Source organism: Paramisgurnus dabryanus, chromosome 12, assembly GCF_030506205.2.
Source record: "Paramisgurnus dabryanus chromosome 12, PD_genome_1.1, whole genome shotgun sequence".
NCBI classification, from domain to species: Eukaryota; Metazoa; Chordata; class Actinopteri; order Cypriniformes; family Cobitidae; genus Paramisgurnus; species Paramisgurnus dabryanus.
This window is the reverse complement of record NC_133348.1, coordinates 4,227,405-4,250,587: the sequence shown is the minus strand read 5'-3', so window position 1 is coordinate 4,250,587 and position 23,183 is coordinate 4,227,405. Positions and strand designations below refer to the sequence as shown.

General features: G+C 34.2%; 2 protein-coding genes across 2 annotated transcripts; one reads left to right on the top strand and one right to left on the bottom strand.

Annotated features, from left to right (window-relative positions):
* The first annotated feature begins 1,345 nt into the window (after positions 1-1,345).
* hsf2 (heat shock transcription factor 2) lies at positions 1,346-12,632 on the top strand. The gene is made up of 12 exons (XM_065256234.2): positions 1,346-1,560; positions 2,260-2,368; positions 2,932-3,059; positions 6,148-6,272; positions 6,510-6,585; positions 6,674-6,735; positions 6,826-6,904; positions 7,216-7,340; positions 7,434-7,688; positions 7,945-8,047; positions 11,772-11,841; positions 11,937-12,632. Exons 1-12 carry the CDS (start codon positions 1,468-1,470, stop codon positions 12,194-12,196), a joined length of 1,485 nt encoding a protein of 494 aa, XP_065112306.2. The 5' UTR covers positions 1,346-1,467; the 3' UTR covers positions 12,197-12,632.
* A 32-nt stretch (positions 12,633-12,664) lies between these two features.
* On the bottom strand, positions 12,665-21,932 carry serinc1 (serine incorporator 1). Its single transcript, XM_065256235.2, has 10 exons — positions 21,879-21,932; positions 20,779-20,940; positions 20,503-20,696; positions 17,013-17,092; positions 16,682-16,819; positions 16,416-16,585; positions 16,230-16,320; positions 15,733-15,874; positions 15,422-15,646; positions 12,665-13,488 (listed from the first exon to the last, which is right to left on the bottom strand). Exons 1-10 carry the CDS (start codon positions 21,915-21,917, stop codon positions 13,350-13,352), a joined length of 1,380 nt encoding a protein of 459 aa, XP_065112307.2. The 5' UTR covers positions 21,918-21,932; the 3' UTR covers positions 12,665-13,349.
* Positions 21,933-23,183: the final 1,251 nt, after the last annotated feature.

Sequence of the window (23,183 nt, the reverse complement as noted above, 5' to 3'; positions counted from 1 at the left end):
TCTTTTGATGTAATATTACTGTCCGTTCCCATTAGACTTGTCAGATTAATTCTTTGTTATGAGTCGAACATTAAGTTGAACATTAAGGTGTTGGTAGGCCTCTTCCAGTTACTTTGGTCCAAAATCAGGTCTGGTTAATTAAACACAGTCTTTTATTTCTCTCAGAAGGCAATTTGTTTTGCAGCTGGCTTAACAAATTAAATCAAGTGCTAAGCATTTAAAAGCACAATAATCAGTTATTTATAACATCAGCTAAAACAAAAATTACTATCACATGTGTGTATGTGTGGGTGAGAGGTAATGTTTGGAGGGCAGCAGTTGAAGGCTTTGTTTGCAGCTGCATGGTTAGAATACTCCTTAAAAAACCAAGGGCATTGAGGAGGAAAAAGTTTAATCTAGAAACATTTTCTCTCACTTGTGATTACGCACATTGCCAGTTTAACCCCTTATTTTAAGTGTTCAACCACGACTTCTGCTGCAATCTGCTTTATGTATTTTAGCATGAACTGTTCTTTAAAAATATGATTGTCTTTGATAAGTATAATGACATGCAGAACAACCAGCTATGATCAATATCTGAAGTTTGTAGATTATTTCAGTATGTATTAATGCAGTGTAATACTGACCTCTAGTGAGGGAATAAAGAAGTGACATTTTATAGCCTACTCCATTGAACAGTTTGAGTTCACTTTCTGTATATATACTGTCTTTGTCCACAAATATATTACATTCATAGAAATAAGTATAATAAATGATAAAAAAAAGAGTTGGTTGGCACCAATCTGAAATGTATCAAAGAAATCCCTACAATTCAACCTTTTAATTAAAATCTACTATCATACTCTATATGTATGCATTTGTGATCACGTGTTATTTTTTTGTCAGAGGAAAAAAATCATTTTTTTTATTGTTTGAAACTAAAGGGACTCTATAAATATAATTGGATGTACAAATCAACATAAATGTAAAATATTTTCAAAGAATATTAACAGGGCGCCAAACATTACAGTTAAACACCTTTTTAAACAAAATGCAAACACTTAAATCTACACGACAAGGACGTGTTTACACAGCGCAGACCGATCGGATGACATCAGAGTACCGCGAGAGCGATTCAAAAGTGTGGATTTCGAATCATCTCGCGGTACTTTACTGTCAAAAGACGATCAGTCTGTCCAGCGCCGCATTAAGTCGGTGTCTCTTGAGTAGGAGAACTATCCAATCAGCGCCTCCGCACAACCACAGGGCGTTTTATTGGCTACCTACCACCCATACAGATGAACGAGATGACCATACACGTGAGCGATTTTACGTAACGGTCCAACGGACCAATCAGAGCTCCCAGATCCAACCGGAAGTTGTGTGGTTGCGTAGTTATTTTCGCTAAGATCGTGTTTGTCTAACTACCATACGAAAAATCCAACTGACCGATCTTATTTATAACCTACAACGTTTCATTTGAGCAAAATGAAACACAACTCCAACGTTCCGGCTTTTCTCACGAAGCTTTGGACCCTCGTCGAGGATTCGGATACGAATGAATTTATTTGCTGGAGTCAGGTAAAATGAAAGAAATAAACACCCGCACGCGAAAGAAAAACAGAAGTAAATGTTAGCATTGTAGCCTAGCTCAGAATGACACGCTTGTTTGTGATCCGGGTAACTTACTGAGTAACTGATCATAACTGGTATGTGATTTTTATCACATCTACAGTTAGTGTTTTGTGTCAGTAGTATTAAGTCTTGCTTTTTCTTTTTTTCTTTTCTTTTCAGTTGTCATTCTTTACACAACTGTGTAGTTCTTCAGAAACAGATATATTTGCTTCTGTGTATGATTTGCGTTTCATAAGTATGCAGATTTACATGCAAGTGTTCACATTCTTAAAATTTTTTTTATAAAAATTGCTGAATATTTTGGCATCAATTACTCCTATACATAAATAATGAGCCATTATAACAGATCTATGCTCTTCTTGATTATAATCTGTTACATTTGATTATTTATACATTTAAATAATGCATTAACCCTTTAATTCATCCATCCACCATCCATTAATTCAGTATATATATATATATATATATAATTGATGCCAAAATATTCAGCAATTTTTATACATTTTTTTTTAAGAATGTGAACACAGTCCATTCATAAGTGAATAATGACTTTTTGGGAAAATACGGATAAGAAACATTAAAACAGAAGATTTCAATTTTATTTTGTTCTGTACCTTTAAAGATGCCTCTCTTTTTTTGTAATAGGAAGGGAATAGTTTTCTTGTGTTGAATGAACAAAGGTTTGCTAAAGAGATCCTCCCAAAGTTTTTCAAGCACAACAACATGGCCAGCTTTGTTCGACAGCTCAACATGTGTAAGTACATTTTGTTCCCTATGCATAGAAATGTACCTTCATCATCACAGATCATAGATATGTAGAGTAGATGTTGCCTTGGCTATGGCAGTTCATTGGACCAAATGCGTCAACTAGAGCCGCCATCTTGAAACAGGGGAGCCCCGCGTCATTGTAGGCAATGGTGCAACAGAAATAAAATCACCACAAATCGTCATGAATGCGATTTTCTTGGTTTTCTTTTGGTTCGTTTCAACAGTCAGACATGTATATAGCATTGAGTTCAGAAAAAAATTAAAGTTTTGATATTTTGAAAATCTACTTTTTCTAACTATAATGCATAGTGCTAGTAGGCCTAACATCCATACGCAGCACAAAAGTCCGGCATCGTCCATGAATTCGGAGTACAGGCGGAGATAGCAGCTTTACCTAGCTACTTCCTATGCCAAGACCCCTGTTCTAAGATGGCGGCGGTTTTGACGCATGCTTAGAACCCCAATGCGACATCTAGTGTATATATCTATGATCACAGATCTCCGATTACAGCTAAGCAATATCTGTTTTTCTTTTTTCTTTACCAACAGATGGTTTTCGCAAAGTGATGCACATCGACACTGGCATAGTGAAGCAGGAGCGAGATGGGCCGATTGAATTCCAGCATCCGTACTTCAAACATGGGCAAGATGACCTGCTAGAAAATATCAAGCGAAAGGCAAGATGTTGTCTTTGTTAAACATATAAAATTATTATAAAAGTAAATTTTTCTAGCATTTCAAGATGTAATGGAAAAACACAGAGTGGTTTAACTTGAGCACTAACCCCCATTTTCACAGACAAGGCTTAGAGCTAGTCCTAGACTAAAACATGTTTGAGCTGTCTCAAATGATAATAACTTGAACTGACAGATCTTAAAATATATGTGCTATGGATTTGTCTCAAGAAACCAATAATGTATTTTTCTAAGGCGTGTTTATAAAAGATGTTTTTTAGGCTCCCCTAGAGTTAAACATTTGATTTTTATCGAAACTCTTTGGTCATTTTTGAGCGCAATGCTAATGGTCTAATCAGATTCAATGGATTATGCTAAGCTATGCTAAAAGTGGTACCACCAGACCCGGAGATCAGCTGAATGGATTCCAAAAAGGTAAAAATCAAATGTTTAACTCTGGGGGAGCTGGAAAAAGAAAATAAAAAAAACATCTTTTATAAACACGCCTTAGAAAAATACATTATTGGTGAAACCAGGCCTGGACGTACTGAATATAAGTGCAAATTTAATCTGTAGACAGTAAATGGCACTTATCAGCAGAAATACAGCAGTTACCATGGTTACCCATGTTAACAGCATTATAACGGGCATTACAGACCATTTTGCAAGATGTAAACAACACTAGTCCAGAAGCACTTCTTGTTGTTTTTGGGTTTACAGTTCACATTTATTTTACATTTTGATTCAGTTCTAAATTTTCTGTTGGTTGTATTTTGTTCTAATATAAAGTAATGTTAGTATTTTGTTCAGTGTTAAAAAACTGAAAAGTGCTTCTGGACCAGTGTTGTTGTTTACATCTTGCAAAATGGTCTATACAGCAATAAGAAAATCATCTAGACTTTCCTCGAGACATTTCCCTCAAGAGACTCATTCATATCAACTTTGCATCCCAAACATAGATCGATCAAAATGTAACAAAAAGTATGGATCGATGCCACACATAAAAAATTGACTTGAGGTACCTTTATTTTGACACTCTCCACGTCCTCATTCCTTGACGTAATGCATTTCCGCCAAAGCGTGCATCTCTGTTTATGTTCATCTGCTAGCGTCAGCAAGTGAATGCGATGCATCAACAAAGCAGACAGAAGACGAGCATGTGTTTGGCACAGTATGTGATATTATCCATGCAAAACACAGTGTCCTCTGTCCTGAACATATTGATCAGTTGATTTATTTTAAAGAAAAATCTCTCAAAAGAGACCAGCACTTGTTTGAATGTTAAATCTGAAGTTGTGTGACAGATCAAATGCCTAAGTTTAACAGCTTTATTTTTTATATTATTTTTTTTTTAAATTTAATAATTTTTTTCTAAAACTTCCTCCGTGATATATAGGCCGATAAATATTCATATTAATTTCACAATGAAAAACTCCCAGACCGCGGACATCTTGTCTTTGCGCTAGACTAGCATACTCTTCTTAAGCCCGCAACACGTGTCATCTTCATGCTATGTCACAGAAAGCACCAATCAAAACTCCACATGGCCAGCAATGAGCAAGTGAAGTGGTTCAACAAACCGAAATAATCCATAATTTATCGGCTTTTATTTATCGGCCGAATTTTACTGTCAGACCGATAACCGATAATATTAAAAATAACAGTTATCGGCCAATAACGATATGTCGGCCGATATATCGTGCATCCCTAGTTGCCATCATAAACTTGATTTTATGTCATATTTTGCCACTCATCATTCATTTTTCTTTATTTAAAAAAATGTGTATTTTTGTTAGATTGTTTATTGTAAATGTTTCCGATTTGGATGGAGATTGTGTCATTTTCAAAGAGTTTAATTAAATCTTCATGTTATATATTTTGCTTGCATTTGTAAGTACAAATGTAACTGCTTAACTACGCACGTAAGATAAAAATATTAAGCGTTTGATGTATTGGCAAATTTTTTTTTATAAATATATATTTTTTTGATATCATATCGTAACGAACTGTACCCCTAGCCGGATGCTGATCGTGTGTTGGAGAGCAAAAAATGCCCGGTTCTAATTTATGGCCGGTGTGCATCTTTTGGACCAGTGTGAACAAAGTTGATCAGTGTTATTTGTATCGATAATCGGATGGTTTAAATTTGTATGGTTTTAAAGTTTAAACGATGTAACTTAAATGTTCAGTTTTGGGTGATTCTTACGAAATCCAGACTTAGAAGGTGTCCAGCATCAGCTTTTTTTTTTAAAGCTCTTGAAGCCAATTTTTTTGCACATATAAGATTAAGGTCTGAACTTACTATAACCACACTACAACCATTTTTAGAGGATTAAAAAATATTTCATATAGAATTATTTAATTTTTTTTTAGATTATCATTATCAAAAATTATCATTACCGCAACATGATAATACATTTAATATATATGCATTTACAAACTCATGTTTCGGTAATGAGAACTAAAAAGTTGCCTAGGTACTATGACAAACAAAATTTCAACTTTTATCTGGAGAGAAAAAATAAGAACTGCTTACCTGGTAGCCATCTTGAGTGTCACAGTCAATTATGTCCCTTCCAACAATAAAAAAAAATGTTAGTTCAATGAGGGCTTAAACAATGATTGAAAATTGTTGCGGAGGATGAGAAAAGTTTTCTTGGACACATTTCTATTCCTTATTATTGTCTCTACATTTACCAATGATCACCAAATACCACATGTTTCTTTACTGTAAAAGTTTATAGTATAACATGCACTGAAGCTTTTTATTTTATTTTTTAGATTTTTTAATTATAAATATTTCCATGTCAAAGAACCCAAATTCAATTATATACACATTGTGGTAATTAAAATGTTTCCCTTAAATGTGAAAAAAACAACAATATTGGTTTGCATGATGTCATTTGAAATCATGTGCAAAATAGTACATGAAGAGATGTTTGTAACTGTATGCTTCTTATTTTGATACTCTTACATTGCATTTACTTTTTTGATCAAAATGTTTCATGACACCTCATAAGTCTAATTTTGCGAGAATCATCTTTTTACATTGGCTTTACATTGAGGTTGATGATATGTTAATGCCTTATAGGTATCAAATGCACGGCCCGAGGAGAGCAAAATGAAACAAGATGACCTCTCTAAAATTCTTACCAGTGTTCAGAGTGTCCATGAGCAGCAAGAGAACATGGATGCTAGACTTGCCACCCTGAAAAGGTAATGGAGTAGTCTTGTGTGAATTCAGTTGTCTTATCTGTGTACATTTGATCCAGTTTTGTATGAAGCCAAGGGAAAAGAGAGTGGTGCAATATGCAAATGTCTTTGATTATGATTCCAAATAAGACCCAGCATGCAGCAGTGTGTTTTGCATGGCCACACGCAACCAACCCAACACAACCCGCTGTTTTTCTTGCACAAGAATGTAAAAATCCTGTTTGCCTTTCTGTTCCTCAGAGAGAATGAAGCTTTGTGGACGGAGCTTTCAGACCTCAGACAGAAACACGTGCAACAGCAACAAGTCATAAAGGAGGTACGTTTCATTAGTTTTGCAACACACAAAAAACGTGCGCTTATTGAAACTAATCTTGCTTTTTGCTTCATTGCATTGTCTCTATTAGCTGGTGCAGTTCATCTTTACATTGGTTCAGAACAATCGCATGTTAAACTTGAAACGCAAGAGGTGAGACCAAGTTGTGTGTTATTCTGGAATTTAATTGCATGCTTTCACTTTTCTTTTAGCAATGTAGTCTTTGGTTATGTGTGATTCCAGACCGCTTGCACTGAACAGCAATGGAAAGAAGGCGAAATTCATCCAGCAGATTTTCGAAGAAACCATAGACAACAGCAAAGTAAGTGTAGAGCCATGCGAATGTGACAAAGTACTATGACGTCTCGCCTTCCTTGTCCATTATTTTTTTGTTTAACCGTAATGTTGCTGTTTATTATCCTGCGTTTTTCTCTCTTAATGAGACTTTGTGTTAAAAGTGTCCCTGCTCATGGAAACGAACCTTAAATTGTGCAATGGACCATCTGTTAAATTCACGTTGGTGGGAGACTGATTTTATTTATAAAATAATATTTAGTAATTACAATATTACCATTTAATATCAAAGCTTCGTGTTTTGTTTGTTCGATATTCATTTCGTATCTTCTCTGTTAGTCCGCAGTAAATGGCCTTAACGGGATAAAGAACGGCTCTGACATTTCCGATGAAGTCATCATCTGTGATGTCACAGACGAAGATCTGGAAGTTGCAGATAGCACGTCAGTAGCGGTTGATCAAGGGTGAGCATTATTATTTTTATATATATATTAACTTGGAGATCATTTTTTGTTTATCTACGTTGGGTTTTGAATTCATGTTTTGTGTTTTTGCAGGGATGCCGAAATCGTGGAAATCGGGTTCGAAAGCGGCCCCACCACAAGAGACGACAGCATAAATGGCACTGTAACAAATTCAACTGTTCAACAAGAAGCGCAAGCAACCAAAAGCGTCTCTGATGTTTCACCAAGCAACAGTGCCCTGCAATTAAACAAACCCTCAGGTCTAAGTTTAGAGGATCCGTTCAAGCTGATGGACTCCATTCTCAGTGAAAATGGAGCTATTTCACAAAACATCAACCTTCTTGGCAAGTAAGTAGGCTGGTATAGTATGAGGCAAATTAATTATTTGTATTTATCATTAGCTTCTTAGTTTAAAAAGTCTTTAATTGCTTTTGGATAAAAGCATCTGCTAAATGTAAATGTTCTCAACCTAAAGGAGCAACAGATGACCGACAAACAATATTTTGCATTTAAATTTATTTTGGGCCAAAAATGTAGCCTTATTATGAATTTGAATGTGTATATTTTTCCAGTTGGGAGTTTGTAACTTTTTGTAACTACACAGGTTGGAGCTGATGGACTATCTGGATAGCATTGACTGCAGTCTGGAGGACTTTCAGTCCATGCTGTATGGAAAACATTTCAGCATTGACCCAGACATTGAAGAGGTGTGTTTGGATGTAAATAATTTATTTCTGTGCATTCATTTTTGTTGTGGTCATGTTAAACTATAACCATTAAACCCTGTTAACCGGGCTATCAAAAAGAAAGGGATCACAGATATGTGAAATTCCAGGTTAAAGTCTCAATCTAATTTTGAGATTTAGGAGCAGCAAAGTTTGATTTCACTTACTGTATTCGCTCTTTGACATGACCTAAGTCAATATAAAATATATACATTTTCACAGGATGTTTTTAACATTTTGGTAGGATAATTTTATGTAAAAAAAAAGTAAATTACAAAAACATTCGCCGGGGTTTCATAGACTTGGTCACATATTTATGGAAATTAATGGAATACTTTATTTATGGAAATGCAAGTTTAATACTGAATCTAATTTAACTTCTTTAAGTTAAATGCCTCCTTTCTGACCTTTCCTGGAAAACAATTTCTTTCTGTCAAGCTCTTTTTTAACTCTTTCCCTGCCATTGACAAGTTAACTTGTCAATGAAGAGAAAATGCTTCCCTGCCAATGACGAGTTTTTATGTCAATCCATATTCCAGCTATTTTCCACCAGGTGACGCTCTTACCAATTTGTAAAACCCAGAAGTATTCCCTTAGGTCAAACATTAAAAACACGGTGTATGTTTTGATCATTGCTCTAAATCTGATCTCTATCAAAAGTAGGGATGCACCGATACTGGTATCGGGTATCGGCCTCGATACCACATTTTCTAAAGTACTCGTTAAAAGTCCCCCAATACCTGGAATCGATACCACAGTCTGAGAAATGTCTATGTTTGAGCGGTGTGTAAGGGGTTAATGACTCTTGTGTTGTCCAAAGAGGCAGAGTTTACAACAAACTGGAAAACTAGTCCTTTGTTTTTTGTTAAATTATATGACTAAAGCTGTTACCTGTAAATTTAAATCGTGTTTTTATATTAAGTACTCGGTATCGGCAAGTACTGAAATGCAAGTACTCGTACTCATACTCGTATTCCAAAAAAGTGGTATCGGTGCATCCCTAATCAAAAGTCCCCCAAAATGCAATTATCTCAGCTTTTTGCTCAAAATTTGGTATTTTTTAAGAAACCTACCCATATTTGAGAGGTGAAAAAAAGAGAACAAATGAGGGTAGGATGAAAGAGGGTTTTTTTATTATATTGTATGTTTATATATTTAAAGGACAAGTTCAGTATTTTACACTTAAAGCCCTGTTTTCAGATTGTTTATGATGAAATAGAACGGTTTTGACCGAAATTTCGACATATAATGCTGGCCCGAGAATTTTCGGGTGTTTGTTGTCTCACCTCCCACCTCTATAATGGCTTTATAGGTGCACTGGAACAATCCTTCCTAAAATGCATTAAACTTTCGTTTACAAAGACGTAAAACTCACCCAGTGGTCAGGGGTGTTCACTGATATGCTCACACAAAAATCGCTGCAAAAGACGCATTCCAACAGGTTTTATCGTAGTTTTGTCCAACTCCATTGACTTGTATTAGATGTGCTGTGAGGTACGGTATTACTCCGCGCTGGGAACTTTGTTTCTATTCGTGCAATTGGCAAAGGTGGATTATCGCCACCTACTGGCTTAGAGTGTCTATTATTCAAGCTCTAAGCGGAACGAATGTACGGGTGTGAGGCGTTTGGAAAAATAGGTCCACTACGAATGCTAAAACAGCTGTTGGAAAGCATCTTTTGCAGCGATTTTTGTGTGAGCATATCAGTGAACACCCCTGACCACTCGGTAAGTTTCACGTCTTTGTAAACAAAAGTTTAATGCATTTTAGGAAGGATTGTTCCAGTGCACCTATACACACATTGTAGAGGTGTGAGGTGAAACAAAAACCCCCGAAAATTCTCGGGGCAGCCGCATATGTCGAAATTTCAGTCAAAACCGTTCTATTTCATCACAAACAATCTGAAAACAGGGCTTTAGGGGGTAAAATACCGAACTTGTCCTTTAAAGAACAACATTTTCTGGAAGGCATAAAACGTTTTATAAAATCATAAAAAATGCTGGCGCTGGCATTTATTTTTTAAATCTCTGATAAGAGAAAGAGTTAATAAATCTTTTATATTCAGATAATACTTAGGAAGAAATTAAAGGGATAGTTACGCTAACCCAAAAATTTATATATTCTGTCATCATTTACTCACTGTCATGTTGTTACAAGAACAGGTGGATGCTGCACATTGGTGGTGGTTGAGAAGATTCCCCCATTCATATGTAAAGTGCTATAGAAAAGCGCTATATAAATGTAACAAATTATTATTATTATTACTAACCTGTATACATTTTTTTTTTTTTTTGTTCTGCTGAACACAAAAAAATATTTTTAATGAAGCAGGAAACAGAAGCACCACTGACTTTCATAGTAGGAAATTATACTACAATAGAAGTCAATGGTGCTCGAAAACAGTTTAAACATTAGCCAAATTATCTTCCTTTGTGTTCCGCTTAACATTTTTTTTATACAGTTAACTCTTTCACCGCCAGCGTTTTTAAAAAAAGTTGCCAGCCAGCGCCAGCGTTTTTCATGATTTTCACCAAAGTTTAATGCCTTCCAGAAAATGTTCTTCTTTAAATAAATAAACATACAATATATACCAAATGAAAGAACAGACCCTCTGCTTTCAAACAAAAAAAAAACGTTTCATCCTACCTTTAGTTGTTCTTTTGCAATCAGCTTTTGAATATGGGTAGGTTTTTGCAAAAACACCATATTTTGAGCAAAAAGCAGAGATAATTCCATATTTGTGACGGACTTTTCATAGAGATCCCATTCAGAGCGATCTTTAGAACAGACACGGACATGCAGCAGCTTGCCATAGGGCAATACTTCCGGTTTTAAAAAGTTGCGGTATTGCGGAAAGACGGAAAATCTCGTCATTGGCGGGGAAGCATTTTCTCTTAATTGACGAGATATCTCGTCAATGGCGGGGAAAGAGTTAATAATAACATTAGGGTGAGTAAACAATGACGGAATTTTAATTTTTGTGTTAACCATCCCTTTAACAAAGTCAAGCTGATAATATAGTGTAGTTTTAGAGATTTTAGCAGCAATAGATTTTGATGTGAATTGCAAAAAATGCAAAAACACTTTTTTGAAAATTGCCTCATTTTCCAGCTCTCCTAGAGTTAAACATTTGATTTTTATCGTTTTGGAATCCATTCAGCTGATCTCCTGTCTGGCGCTAGCACTTTTAGCATAGCTTAGCATAATCCATTGAATCTGATTAGACCATTAGCATCGCACTCAAAAATAACCAGAGTTTGGATATTTTTCCTATTCAAAACGATTTTCTGGGCAGATATGGCTAGGAACTATACTCTCACTCTGGCGTAATAATCAAGGACTTTGCTGCCGTACCATGGCTGCAGCAGGCGCAATTATATTACGCAGTGCCCGAAAATAGTCCCCTTCTTTTTAAAGTTACCAAGGGGACTATTTTCGGGCACTGCATTATATCATTGGCTATTGGTATAACTCTCTGGTTATTTTTTTGCCCAATGCTAATGGTCTAATCAGATTCAATGGATTATGCTACGCTATGCTAAAGTAGTAACACCAGATCCGGAGATCAGCTGAATGGATTCCAAAATGGTACAAATCTAATGTTAAATGAGCCTATTTTCAAGTGGAGTGTCCCCTTAAGGTTTTAAAGATAGTAACAGTTGTCTATTTATTGAAATAATATTTTGTTGAATTTTACTGTTGACAGGAAACTGGCATGAAAACAAATCATGACATCGACAAAGACAGAAATGGAAAATCGGATCCTAATAATGCAGGTAACTATTGCACGTTCCCTGCCAGATCAGTATCGACTATCTTTTATACCTTGTGCTGTGTTGTTGTCGCTGACATGTCTGTTTCCTCAATTCAGATAGGCAGTTGATTCAGTACACCACCTGCCCTCTACTGGCCTTGCTGGACGGATGCACCCCTTTATCCCCATCTACAGATCCCTCCGCCGACGAGCCGGCAGATCTGCTGGAGAAAGCCCTCGAGACCGAACCCCCTCGCAACTCTCTGATCCGACTTGAGCCGCTTACAGAAGCAGAGGCGAACGAGGCCACGCTCTTCTACATGTGCGAACTGAACTCAGACCTGCCCAACGCTGACATAGCACAGCTGGATATCTGAAAGGAAATCTGGGGCATGTTTTTTTGTAAATATTCATCAAAATGATGATATATTTATTTGCCAGAATGTTTTTGGTACCATCTGTCCACAAGTTTGTCATTCCTGCATTTCACAATTTTTTTTATATTGTTCAACAGTATCGCTATCAGATGACGCTGCTGGTTATGTTGCTGGTTTAAATTGCAGCTTATGTGAGAAGCATGTTTTTACCGGTTCAGTAAAGATCGAAGATTGTCAAAGAGCTATTCTTTACGTATGGTATATGGTATAGAAGTGCTTGCCTGATGTGTTAATCTCTCTAATCCCAATAGCCATGATAAATCTGTCGTATGGTTAGTTCTGTAATGTTGGGCAGTATAGTTTGTTTTTTTTAATGTGAACATTTCATCGTTAATACTGTGTTTCAGAGTAGCATTAAAGGATTCGTATGTGTCAACCCGCTGTGTTTTATGCACTTCACTCAGAAAATCAGGGTTTTAAACCTTTAATAAGATGTTGGATAATAACAACGCACTTGTCAGTTGTAAGAAATAAAACAAAAAGTCAGTACAGGACCATTTTCAAGAAATACGATCATGCATAAGACTAAAAGGATACGAAGAGAAACAAATAATCGAGGGATTCAGTGCAAAACACAGTTCAACATAAATGCACATTGGCTACAAGCTTAAAAATAAAGCCATACACTAACAACTAACATTTGCGAGTTGCAAAAAAGTTAGCACTGTTACAGTCAATATCAGAAAGCGAACTATAATCATAAATTGCTTGTATATTTTTCATACTATTGCAACACTGTATACGAATCAGAGTCGAATGACTTATGAACTGCATTGTCACTACATGAATAACTTAAGATACATTTGTTGAAACTATACAGAGATCATAATAATCACTGTAAGATTGTACCTACGATTTTTGGAGAACACAGTGGGAATATATTAACATCACAAGAAAATCAAGCTGCGTTCTTCATTTCGGCCTATATTTTAACACCTACGTAACATGCAAGATAAAAAACCCATGAGGTTAGCTGAGGGAATGAAGCAGAAGCACTCGTAGTATTTACATTTAGGAATGCTATCCTATAGAGATTAATATTCACAAAGATGACGCGGGAGCTTTGCGACAAGCTTTTGTTTTCATTGGCCTCTCAGTCGAAGTCGCGGTTGGTGAGGACCAGCGGAGCCACCAGGGTCCACACGTAAAGAGAGATGCAGATCCAGCTGGAGGAGATCTTCACCCACACAGATGGCCATTTGCTGGTTATGGTCTGATAGTTGGCGTCGGGGCTGTAAAAACAAATAAAGGGAAAAATCTGATTTAGTGATGGGCAACGCTTAATCGTGATTAATCGCATACAAAATAAAAGTGAGTTTTTGCATAATATATAAGTGTGTACTGTGTGTAATTATTATTTATATAATTATAAATACGCACACATTCATGCATTTATTTAAGAAACATTTACATATTTACACACATATATAATTAATTTTTTTACATGTATATATTTATTTAATTATTTATATTTGTATATTTTCTATATCATATATAAATTAAAAACATTGACATATACATAATTTTTTTTAAATGTATTTGTGAAATGTATTGTGTTTAAATATACATAATAATAATAACACACATATTATGCAAAAACTCTTATTTTGTATGCGATTAATTGTTGCCCACCTAGTTGCGTTTCCAGAAATAGAAATTTTGCAATAAAGCTTTTACACCTGCATGAGATAGTTTTGGACAATTCGGAAAAGAAATACAATATATCGTAGCATTGCAAAAATAGATTTTGCATTTACAGGTCAACTAAAAGAGTCAAATGATCATTCTTTAAAGATGCGAAATCGTTTAGTATAACATCCCCAACAACACGCCATAGATGGCCGCTCCCAAATATAGTGGCTTTCCTTGCCATTCATTTCTAAATAAGATTTTAAGCCTAAATTTCCTTTGGGATAAATAAAGTATCAATCAATTAATAAAACTGTGTTTGCTTTAATCAAAAATAATAATTAGTATGGTGGTGCGATATATGTTAACCCAACAACGATTTTTCTTTTCTTATCGGTAAAGGATAAAATTAAAAAATTTTGTTACATAGCATTGCTTAATGGTAACAACATCTTTTTGCAATAGTTTTATAACTCTTTCCCCGCCATTGACGAGTTATTTAATCAATTAACTCATTCCCCGCCAGCAATTTTTTTGAAAAGTTGCCCGCCAGCATTGATTTCACAAAATGCCTTCCTGGAAATTTTTCTTCTAAAAATATATAAACATACAAATATATCAAATGAAAGAACATACCCTCTGTGTTCAAACAAACAAACAAACGGTTTCATCCTATCTATATATTTTTTCTCTGTTTATAAACTCTTAAATATGGGTATTTTTCTTTAAAAATAAAATTGTTTAGCAAAAAGCTGAAATAATTGCATTTTTGTGAAGGAATTTTGTTTATATTATGATTATCAAAACATACATAGAGTTTAAAATTTGTAAAAAACGTTTTGCCTTTAGTTTAGTCATAATCACATTGTAGATTAACATAAAAATTCTTCAGATTTTTTTCTTCAAACACGTTTTTTATGCAAATGTTTTCGTCAATGGCGAGAAAAGAGTTAATAAAAAAACACGTTTGCATGGAAAAAATGTTCCTGATGAGGTTTTATGTTAATCTGTAATACAGTAATTATCCACTTACCCAATTTATAAAAAACTGAAGCAAATTAAATTTTTTACTAAATTTAAACTCTGTATGTTTTGATAATCATTCTGAATCTGATCTCTAACAAAATTAATTCACAAAAATGCAATTATTTCAGCTTTTTGCTACATTTTTTTTTTTTTTAAAGAAAAATACCCATATTTAAGAGTTTATAAGCACAGAAAAAATATAGATCGGATAAAAATGTTCCCGTTTTGTTTGTTTGTTTGAAAGCAGAGGGTCTGTTCTTTCATTTGATATATTTGTATGTCTCTATATTTTTAGAAGAAAATTTTCCTGGAAGGCATTTTGTGAAACTTTTGAGAAAAATCACAATGCCTGGTGGGCAACTTTTCAAAAAATGGCTGGCGGGGAATGAGTTTATAAACATTGAAAAGGTTTGTGACGGAAACCAGGCTCATATCCCACAGTAATATTTCATATCTCATGGTGTGTTTTGCATTCCCAAATACGAAATAAGAAAAAACGCAAAAACACACCTGTACCAGTTGGTGAGTGTCATCATGATGTACAAGGAGGCCAAGAAAAGCATGAAGTGGAAGAAAGAGTAGCTATAGGTGACTCCATCCTTCTCATTGTCGACAGCGCGGCTAGTGCCGTCGCCTACTTCAAAGCTGTCAGGAGCGGGGCCGTCCTCGATCAAAGCAGATTCATCGCTGGTGAGGGTCAACTTGTTCACCTGAGTGTTGCTGGAGTTGCGGATACTAAGGAAGTTAAACAGAAAACTAAATGACAAACCTGTGGGTTGTTCACAAGTAGGTGTCATTTATCGAATGAGAAAATCGCTTACCTGGAGTACAGCACACACATCAGGAACAAAATCAATCCCACAACACCTTGGGCATCCCACCACTGAACAACACGGTCTTGACCAGCGGGGCTGGTGCTGTTGAGTCCAATGATGCCCAGCAAGCTGGGGTTGCATTTTCGGTCTTGGGGAGAAAATAATAATTTTATTGTGGAAATCTTTTGCTGTACTTTAATACTTAGAGAGCAACTTACTTTTTTTTTAAGCATAATCGTTTCACTTTCAACATTTACATTACTCTACAAGATTATGCATTTTTAAAAAGGCAATCCCAGAATGCATTGCATCAAACAAGTCTACAAGAAACAATGTGTGTAGCATGCTATTGTGTAGTTAAATATCACTTTACTATGAGTATGCAATGCATATGATAACTGTTATAATGCCATCTTAAAAAGAAAACTGTCAATGTAGGAAGCTCACTAGGTTTTGGAACAGAACTTTTGACTTCCTTGAAACAAATATCTTATGATTCTCACCAGGCTCATTGCTCATAGCAGACCAAGTCAGATACATGGTGTATAAAGTCACAATCGAGGACTGCAAGAGACCAGACCTGGGCTGGGACTCCTGGAAAAAAAGAAAACAACATTAACATTAAATAATGAAATAAAGCTTGGTAGGTTGTTAAAAAACAGAAGATTATGCAGCTTAAGATTTATTACCTGGATGTTAGGCAAGACGGACAAAACAGAAGCCCCCACACACAGCAGCATATTGATGCTAATGAAGACTTTGTTCTCGGTGCAGCCATCGGAGTGAGTGTAATACACATAGAAGAGAACCAGAGACATCAGGGACAGGGCGTAGTTGATGGTTGTGGCAGACAGAAGAGCTATGAAGGGTGGGAAAAAATATGTTTTTACGTTTTAGTTAGCTACTCCCTAACACAAATCTCACTCGAGATCAAACAAAACCCAAGATCTCATACCTGCATACCAGCAGCGAGAGTTTCCCTCTTCCATTTTCTCCACCCAGGACTCATTCCAGGAATGAGCAAAATCAATCAGGAGCACCAGCTGGATGAGGATGAAACAGAACGCTCCAGCCATGCCGACGTAAAACCAGACTGAAGAAGAACCAGAAGATCATTAGAAACTGAAACTCATAACATCTCCATTGTTGTAAAGACAAGTTATTTGGATTTAGATTGTATTTTTGATTCTTATGAAACTTATAAACTAACAAAAGCAGTACTTATTTGGGGAACACTTTCTACATGATTCTCAAAGCTAATAATTGTATTAATTGATTATCATTACCAGTAGTAAATGAGCCTTCAGGAATGAAGAAAGCTCCAACTGTAATAGCAATGATAGCTGCAAACTTGAAAAACCAAAACCTGGGGAGGAACATATGAGAAGATTTTAGTTATATAAAATATAGAACTAAATATTAGTTTATAATATTTTGCTTTACCAATAAACTGAAATTAGTTTTATTAAAATAAACGAAACTTAAATAGCAACAGAAGTAAAAAAAAAACGAATACAATTAAAAATGCTCATTCCAAAAGTACTAAAGATTAAAACTAATTTACTAAATATTAAACGAAAATAGGCAAATTTAATAAATATTAAATGAAAATCAGCTGATTTACTGATTAATTGAAAATAAGCTAAATTACTGAATATTAAATGAAAATAAGCATATTTACTAAATATTAAATAAAAATAAGCAAATTTACTAAATATTAAACGAAAATAAGCTAAATGACTGATTAATTGAAAATAAGCTAAATTACTGAATACTTACCGAAAATAAGCAAATTTACTAAATATTAAATGAAAATAAGCAAATTTACTAAATATTAAATGAAAATAAGCAAATTTACTAAATAACTTAACAAAAATAGGCAAATTTACTAAATATTAAACGAATATAAGCTAAATTACTGATTAAATGAAAATAAGCTAAATTACTAAAAAATTAAACAAAAAAAAGCACATTTACTAAATAATTAACAAAAATAAGCAAATTTACTAAATATTAAACAAAAATAGATAGATTTACTAAATATTGAATGAATATAAGCTAAATTACTAAATATTAAATGAAAATAAGCAAATTTACTAAATATTAAATAAAAATAAGCAAATTTACTAAATAATTAACGAAAATAGGCAAATTTACTAAATATTAAACGAAAATAAGCTAAATTACTGAATATTAAATGAAAATAAGCAAATTTACTAAATATTAAATAAAAATAAGCAAATTTACTAAATAATTAACGAAAATAGGCAAATTTACTAAATATTAAACGAAAATAAGCTAAATGACTGATTAATTGAAAATAAGCTAAATTACTGAATACTTACCGAAAATAAGCAAATTTACTAAATATTAAATGAAAATAAGCAAATTTAGTAAATATTAAATGAAAATAAGCAAATTTACTAAATAACTTAACAAAAATAGGCAAATTTACTAAATATTAAACGAATATAAGCTAAATTAAAGATTAAATGAAAATAAGCTAAATTACTAAAATATTAAACAAAAATAAGCACATTTACCAAATAATTAACAAAAATAAGCAAATTTACTAAATATTAACTCTTTCACCGCCAGCGTTTTTAAAAAAAAGTTGCCAGCCAGCGTTTTTCATGATTTTCACCAAAGTTTAATGCCTTCCAGAAAATGTTCTTCTTTAAATAAATAAACATACAATATACCAAATGAAAGAACAGACCCTCTGCTTTCAAACAAAAAAAAAACGTTTCATCCTACCTTTAGTGGTTCTTTTGCAATCAGCTTTTGAATATGGGTAGGTTTTTGCAAAAACACCATATTTTGAGCAAAAAGCAAAAATAATTCCATTTTTGTGACGGACTTTTCATAGAGATCCCATCCAGAGCGATCTTTAAAACAGACACGGACATGCAGCAGCTTGCCATAGGGCAATACTTCCGGTTTTAAAAAGTTGCGGAATAGTATAGAATACCTGGTGGATAGTAGCGGTATTGCGGAAAGACGGAAAATCTCGTCATTGGCAGGGAAGCGTTTTCATTTAATTGACGAGATATCTCGTCAATGGCGGGGAAAGAGTTAAACAAAAATAGATAGATTTACTAAATATTGAATGAATATAAGCTAAATTACTAAATATTAAAAGAAATGCAAATGTACTAAAAAAAAAGGATATTTACTAAACATTAAACAAAAATAGGCAAATTTACTAAATATTAGATGAAAATAAGCTAAATACTGAATATTAAACGAAAATAAGCAAAATTACTGAATATTAAAAGAAATGCAAATGTACTAAATATTGAAAAAAAAAGGATATTTACTAAACATTAAACGAAAATAGGCAAATTTACTAAATATTAAATGAAAATAAGCTAAATATTGAATATTAAATGAAAATTAGCAAAATTACTAAGATGACATATAACTGATATATATTCATAAATTTAGACCTAAATATTATCTGAAAAACAAAGTAAACTAAAATTAGAAATGTTTCTTTACCAATAAACTGAAATGAGTTCTAATAAAATAAATGAACTTAAATAGCAATAGAAGTTAAAAGAAATAAAGAAGTAATAAAATAACTAAATTACTAAATAATAAATGGAAATCAGCAAACTACTAAATATGAAGTTAAAATAAGAAAAATTACTAAATATTAATAAAAAATTAACAGGAAAACTAACAAAGTTTCAGGGGCCTCATTTATAAAACTGTACATAGGATCCTTACTAAAAATCTACGTACAAACAAAAGCCAAGTTGGCGTATGTCAAAAAATATTCAGATTTATAAAACCATGCGTACGCATACAAGCAAGCAATGTTCCCTTTACATATCACCTGCAATTCTGTGTACATGAATCTGCCTAATATCCCATCCATGCTATCCTGTATTTCATGCATCTTGCGCTTCCGTAGTGGACAATGTGATGGCGAGACAGCGCTGATTAAATATTTAAAATTAATTTTGATTTTAGATTGGATTTTACAAGAGGTAGCCTATATGAAACAATTATCCCGCAGTACAAGCGAAAATAACACTCCTGGATTTTATCGTCATGGATCTAACGTTGATTTGGAGTGAAATTAAATGTGTGTGTGGCATTAATACTTATAATCGTTCTTATAGACCCTTTTACTGTTTGTACACAATGATGACGTGGCAGCGTATGCGCGCGCATTTAGGCAACGGAAGTATCGTAAGAATCAGCAGTGAAGCAACACAAACAGTAAGTTATTTTAAAAAAGTTGACTTTATCAACATTTTCAACACAGCTACCAGATCCGTGTACTATAGTGGAGTGGATAGAAGACGTTAGCAGATGGCCAAAAATAAAGTTGCCAGATACATATATACGTATATTAGTATATTATATTTGAGCAACCAAACGCAACAACCAGACAATTTGATGCTGGGAAACCGTTTTAATAAACTTTCTGAGTTGCTACCACGTTAGAACCAATGGGGAATAACACTTCTTCCGTTGCCCAAATGCGCGCGCAGGCTATTTGATCACGTGAGCTGTAAAAGGGTCTATAATCTGATTTCAGTTCACTACCTCACCATCTGTGTCGCCAATTCCCCTTAATTGAATCCAGAATGTGTGTATGCATGGGTCAGAGTTTACTTACAGGTGCGCACATTGTTCCGTCAAATTTTTTTATAGATCACAATCTTTGTGTGGGAAGTGGCGTACGCATGGTTTCAGCCCCGTTTTGTGTGTACGCACACTTTATAAATGAAGCCCCAGATCTTTAACACCTATCCTACATACCCATTATGCACAGCGGCTCGTGGGTCGTGGCTGCTCTTAACCTTGACCATGATGAGAGCGAAAAGCAAGTAGAACATGGCCATTCCAAAGCACACACGGTACACAGCCTTATACCCCACCAACACATCACAGTTAACGTGACCTTCAACCCCCGGGATGGACGACCCAATTCCTCCTTCACAAAAGCCTGGAATCTGCAGTGACAACAGCACAGAAACGATCAGAACGCTTCAATCGCAGACAATAAATACAAATTGAACACTGCTTAATAATGACCTTCTTTAGATGGCCCTCCATGCCAGGCATAAGCATGATACAGGCGACCCCCACGCCCAACAGCATGAAGAAGGCATAGATCAGCCGAGTGACGGTCGAGTTATTTCCACTCGGACAGCATCTGCACAGCAGGCAAGGAGCACTGCCACAAAGGCAAGGAATCTACGGAAAACAAAACACATTATAAATGCTAGAAAGGTATATAAAGATGTGTATATACATACATACACACATATACATATATTGGTCTGATATATCAGTGCATTTTGATTCAGGTATACTACTAAACTTTGATGGTTTAATGACTCACCAACAAAGACACACCAAATAAATGGTTGGCTTATGTTAATATATCAACAGTGTTTAGATGTGATTAGTTTAAACAGAAAAAAATCCTTCATAAAATAGGTATGTGTTGGGATTGGGAACAACTTTACATTACCAAACACTTATATTAGGCACAAAATATTAATAATAAAAAATGTTATAGTTTTTTGACATTATCGGTTTAAACCTTTAGACATTGTATACCTATACATTATATGAATAATTCAGATTAATCACTTATAACTTTACACTTATAATGGTAAATACTCTTTAAGTCCCCATGTTTTCTGTTTGTGTTATGAACTGACATGTGATAGGTGTTTTGATGTCGCAACAACTATAATCATATTAACACCACCTTCATTAAAAACCTCATGTTAATCTTCTATAAAACGTGTTAAATCAACCAGGTGTTGTTTGATCTATTGTTAATGAAAGTCATTTTCAGAAACAAAAACAAAGATTTGCTTTATCAGAAGAGGGGAACCACCCAGCTTACATTATGCATTTCATAAAGCAATATTTCTCGATCGAGTTATATCACAACACATTGTAAATCTAACAGTATTACTTCTATGTGTCAACGGGGGGTATTTATTCACAAGACTGGGTTTTATAAATGTAGGGCATCGCGTAAGGCCCGACACCATTTTATCTTTCTGTTTGTCATCTATTTTGGGATCAGATACTATGCGGAAACGAATATTTAGTTTAATTCGCACTTCTAGGCGATTACATTTCGACTTAATCGTGAATTAAGTAAATAAACTCACCCAACTAGCCATTGAACACAGCCCTAGTACGGCCCCCATGTTTAACGTTGATGTCTGGTGTTTTTCCGGACGGGGTATGAAAATGGACGCAGTGTGTTTACAGTAAAAGCGCTGCTCTCTGGTGAAGCCGGCCGCCACATGACAGTCAGCAATTTAATATTTCAAAATAAAAGTCTTTGGCGCGAGTGTTTCTGTAGTTTGTAGTACGTAAATTTGTTTTATTTTCATAAATGGTTAAAATGTTCAGAACGGTGGGTGATAAACGGGTAGGTCGGAGGTCGCACATTGGGACGGATTAGCATTGGTGCAGAGTGGTTTTTTATTAACCTTCAAAAATGAAAAAATAACAATACAAAACCATATGACCAAAGTCCATGTCCTGTAATATGTGGGTCAGGTGTGTGGTCTCATGACCAGAAATGTATGTAAATTAATAAGAGAAAAATTATATTACCATGTAAGATGTTTATGATTATTTTTATTGTCAGTTCTTTTTCGGGGATATACGTAGGAATCAAACTTTTAGTTTGTTTGAGAACTATATCGTAATCGTTTCTTGCTTCACATCAATCCATTTCTGCGTTCTTAGCTCGTAAATTTTCTGAAAATTTTATATCCTTGTCTACGTTTGTTAATTGTGTATTATTTATAGATTTAAAAAATTACATTGCACAATTATAGCCTATGGCAAGCATGCACTTTTATTATGTGCACAGAAATTCACTATTACATGACGAAATTAGCCTATAGTTTCTAAAATAGAAATTTATTATAGAACTTCGTGTTTGTTTATTTATTACATAGACATTTATTTGAATATTTATTTGATATTTTTTCATGGATTATTCTTAGCTTTAGATATTTTAATCATTTTTCCAATGTGATTTATTTATGAAAAATGCTCTTTATTGCTATTTAATTACATAGTTAAAGTTTTTGGATTTATTGAAGAATATTCTACCAAATTAGAGTTTAAATAAAAAATAATGTGTTAGAATTCAAAGAATCTACTCTTATACTGGGAAAAAAATCAGATAAATTGTGTTATGTTTGCTGCCCCCCAGCAGTATATCTGGACTCATCAGTTTATTAGTTGAATAACTAGTGTGTACTCCTGAAACTAGGTTGGGATGTAATAATAATAATAATAAGAAGAAGAACTTTAATTTATATAGCGCTTTTTATAAACCCAAGGACAATTAACAAACAGCAAGGGAAGATGAGGGGATTCATTTGTGTATCACAAATTATCACCTTTATTACTAGTTGACTGTACATTGTTTTACTTATTATATTATATGTAAA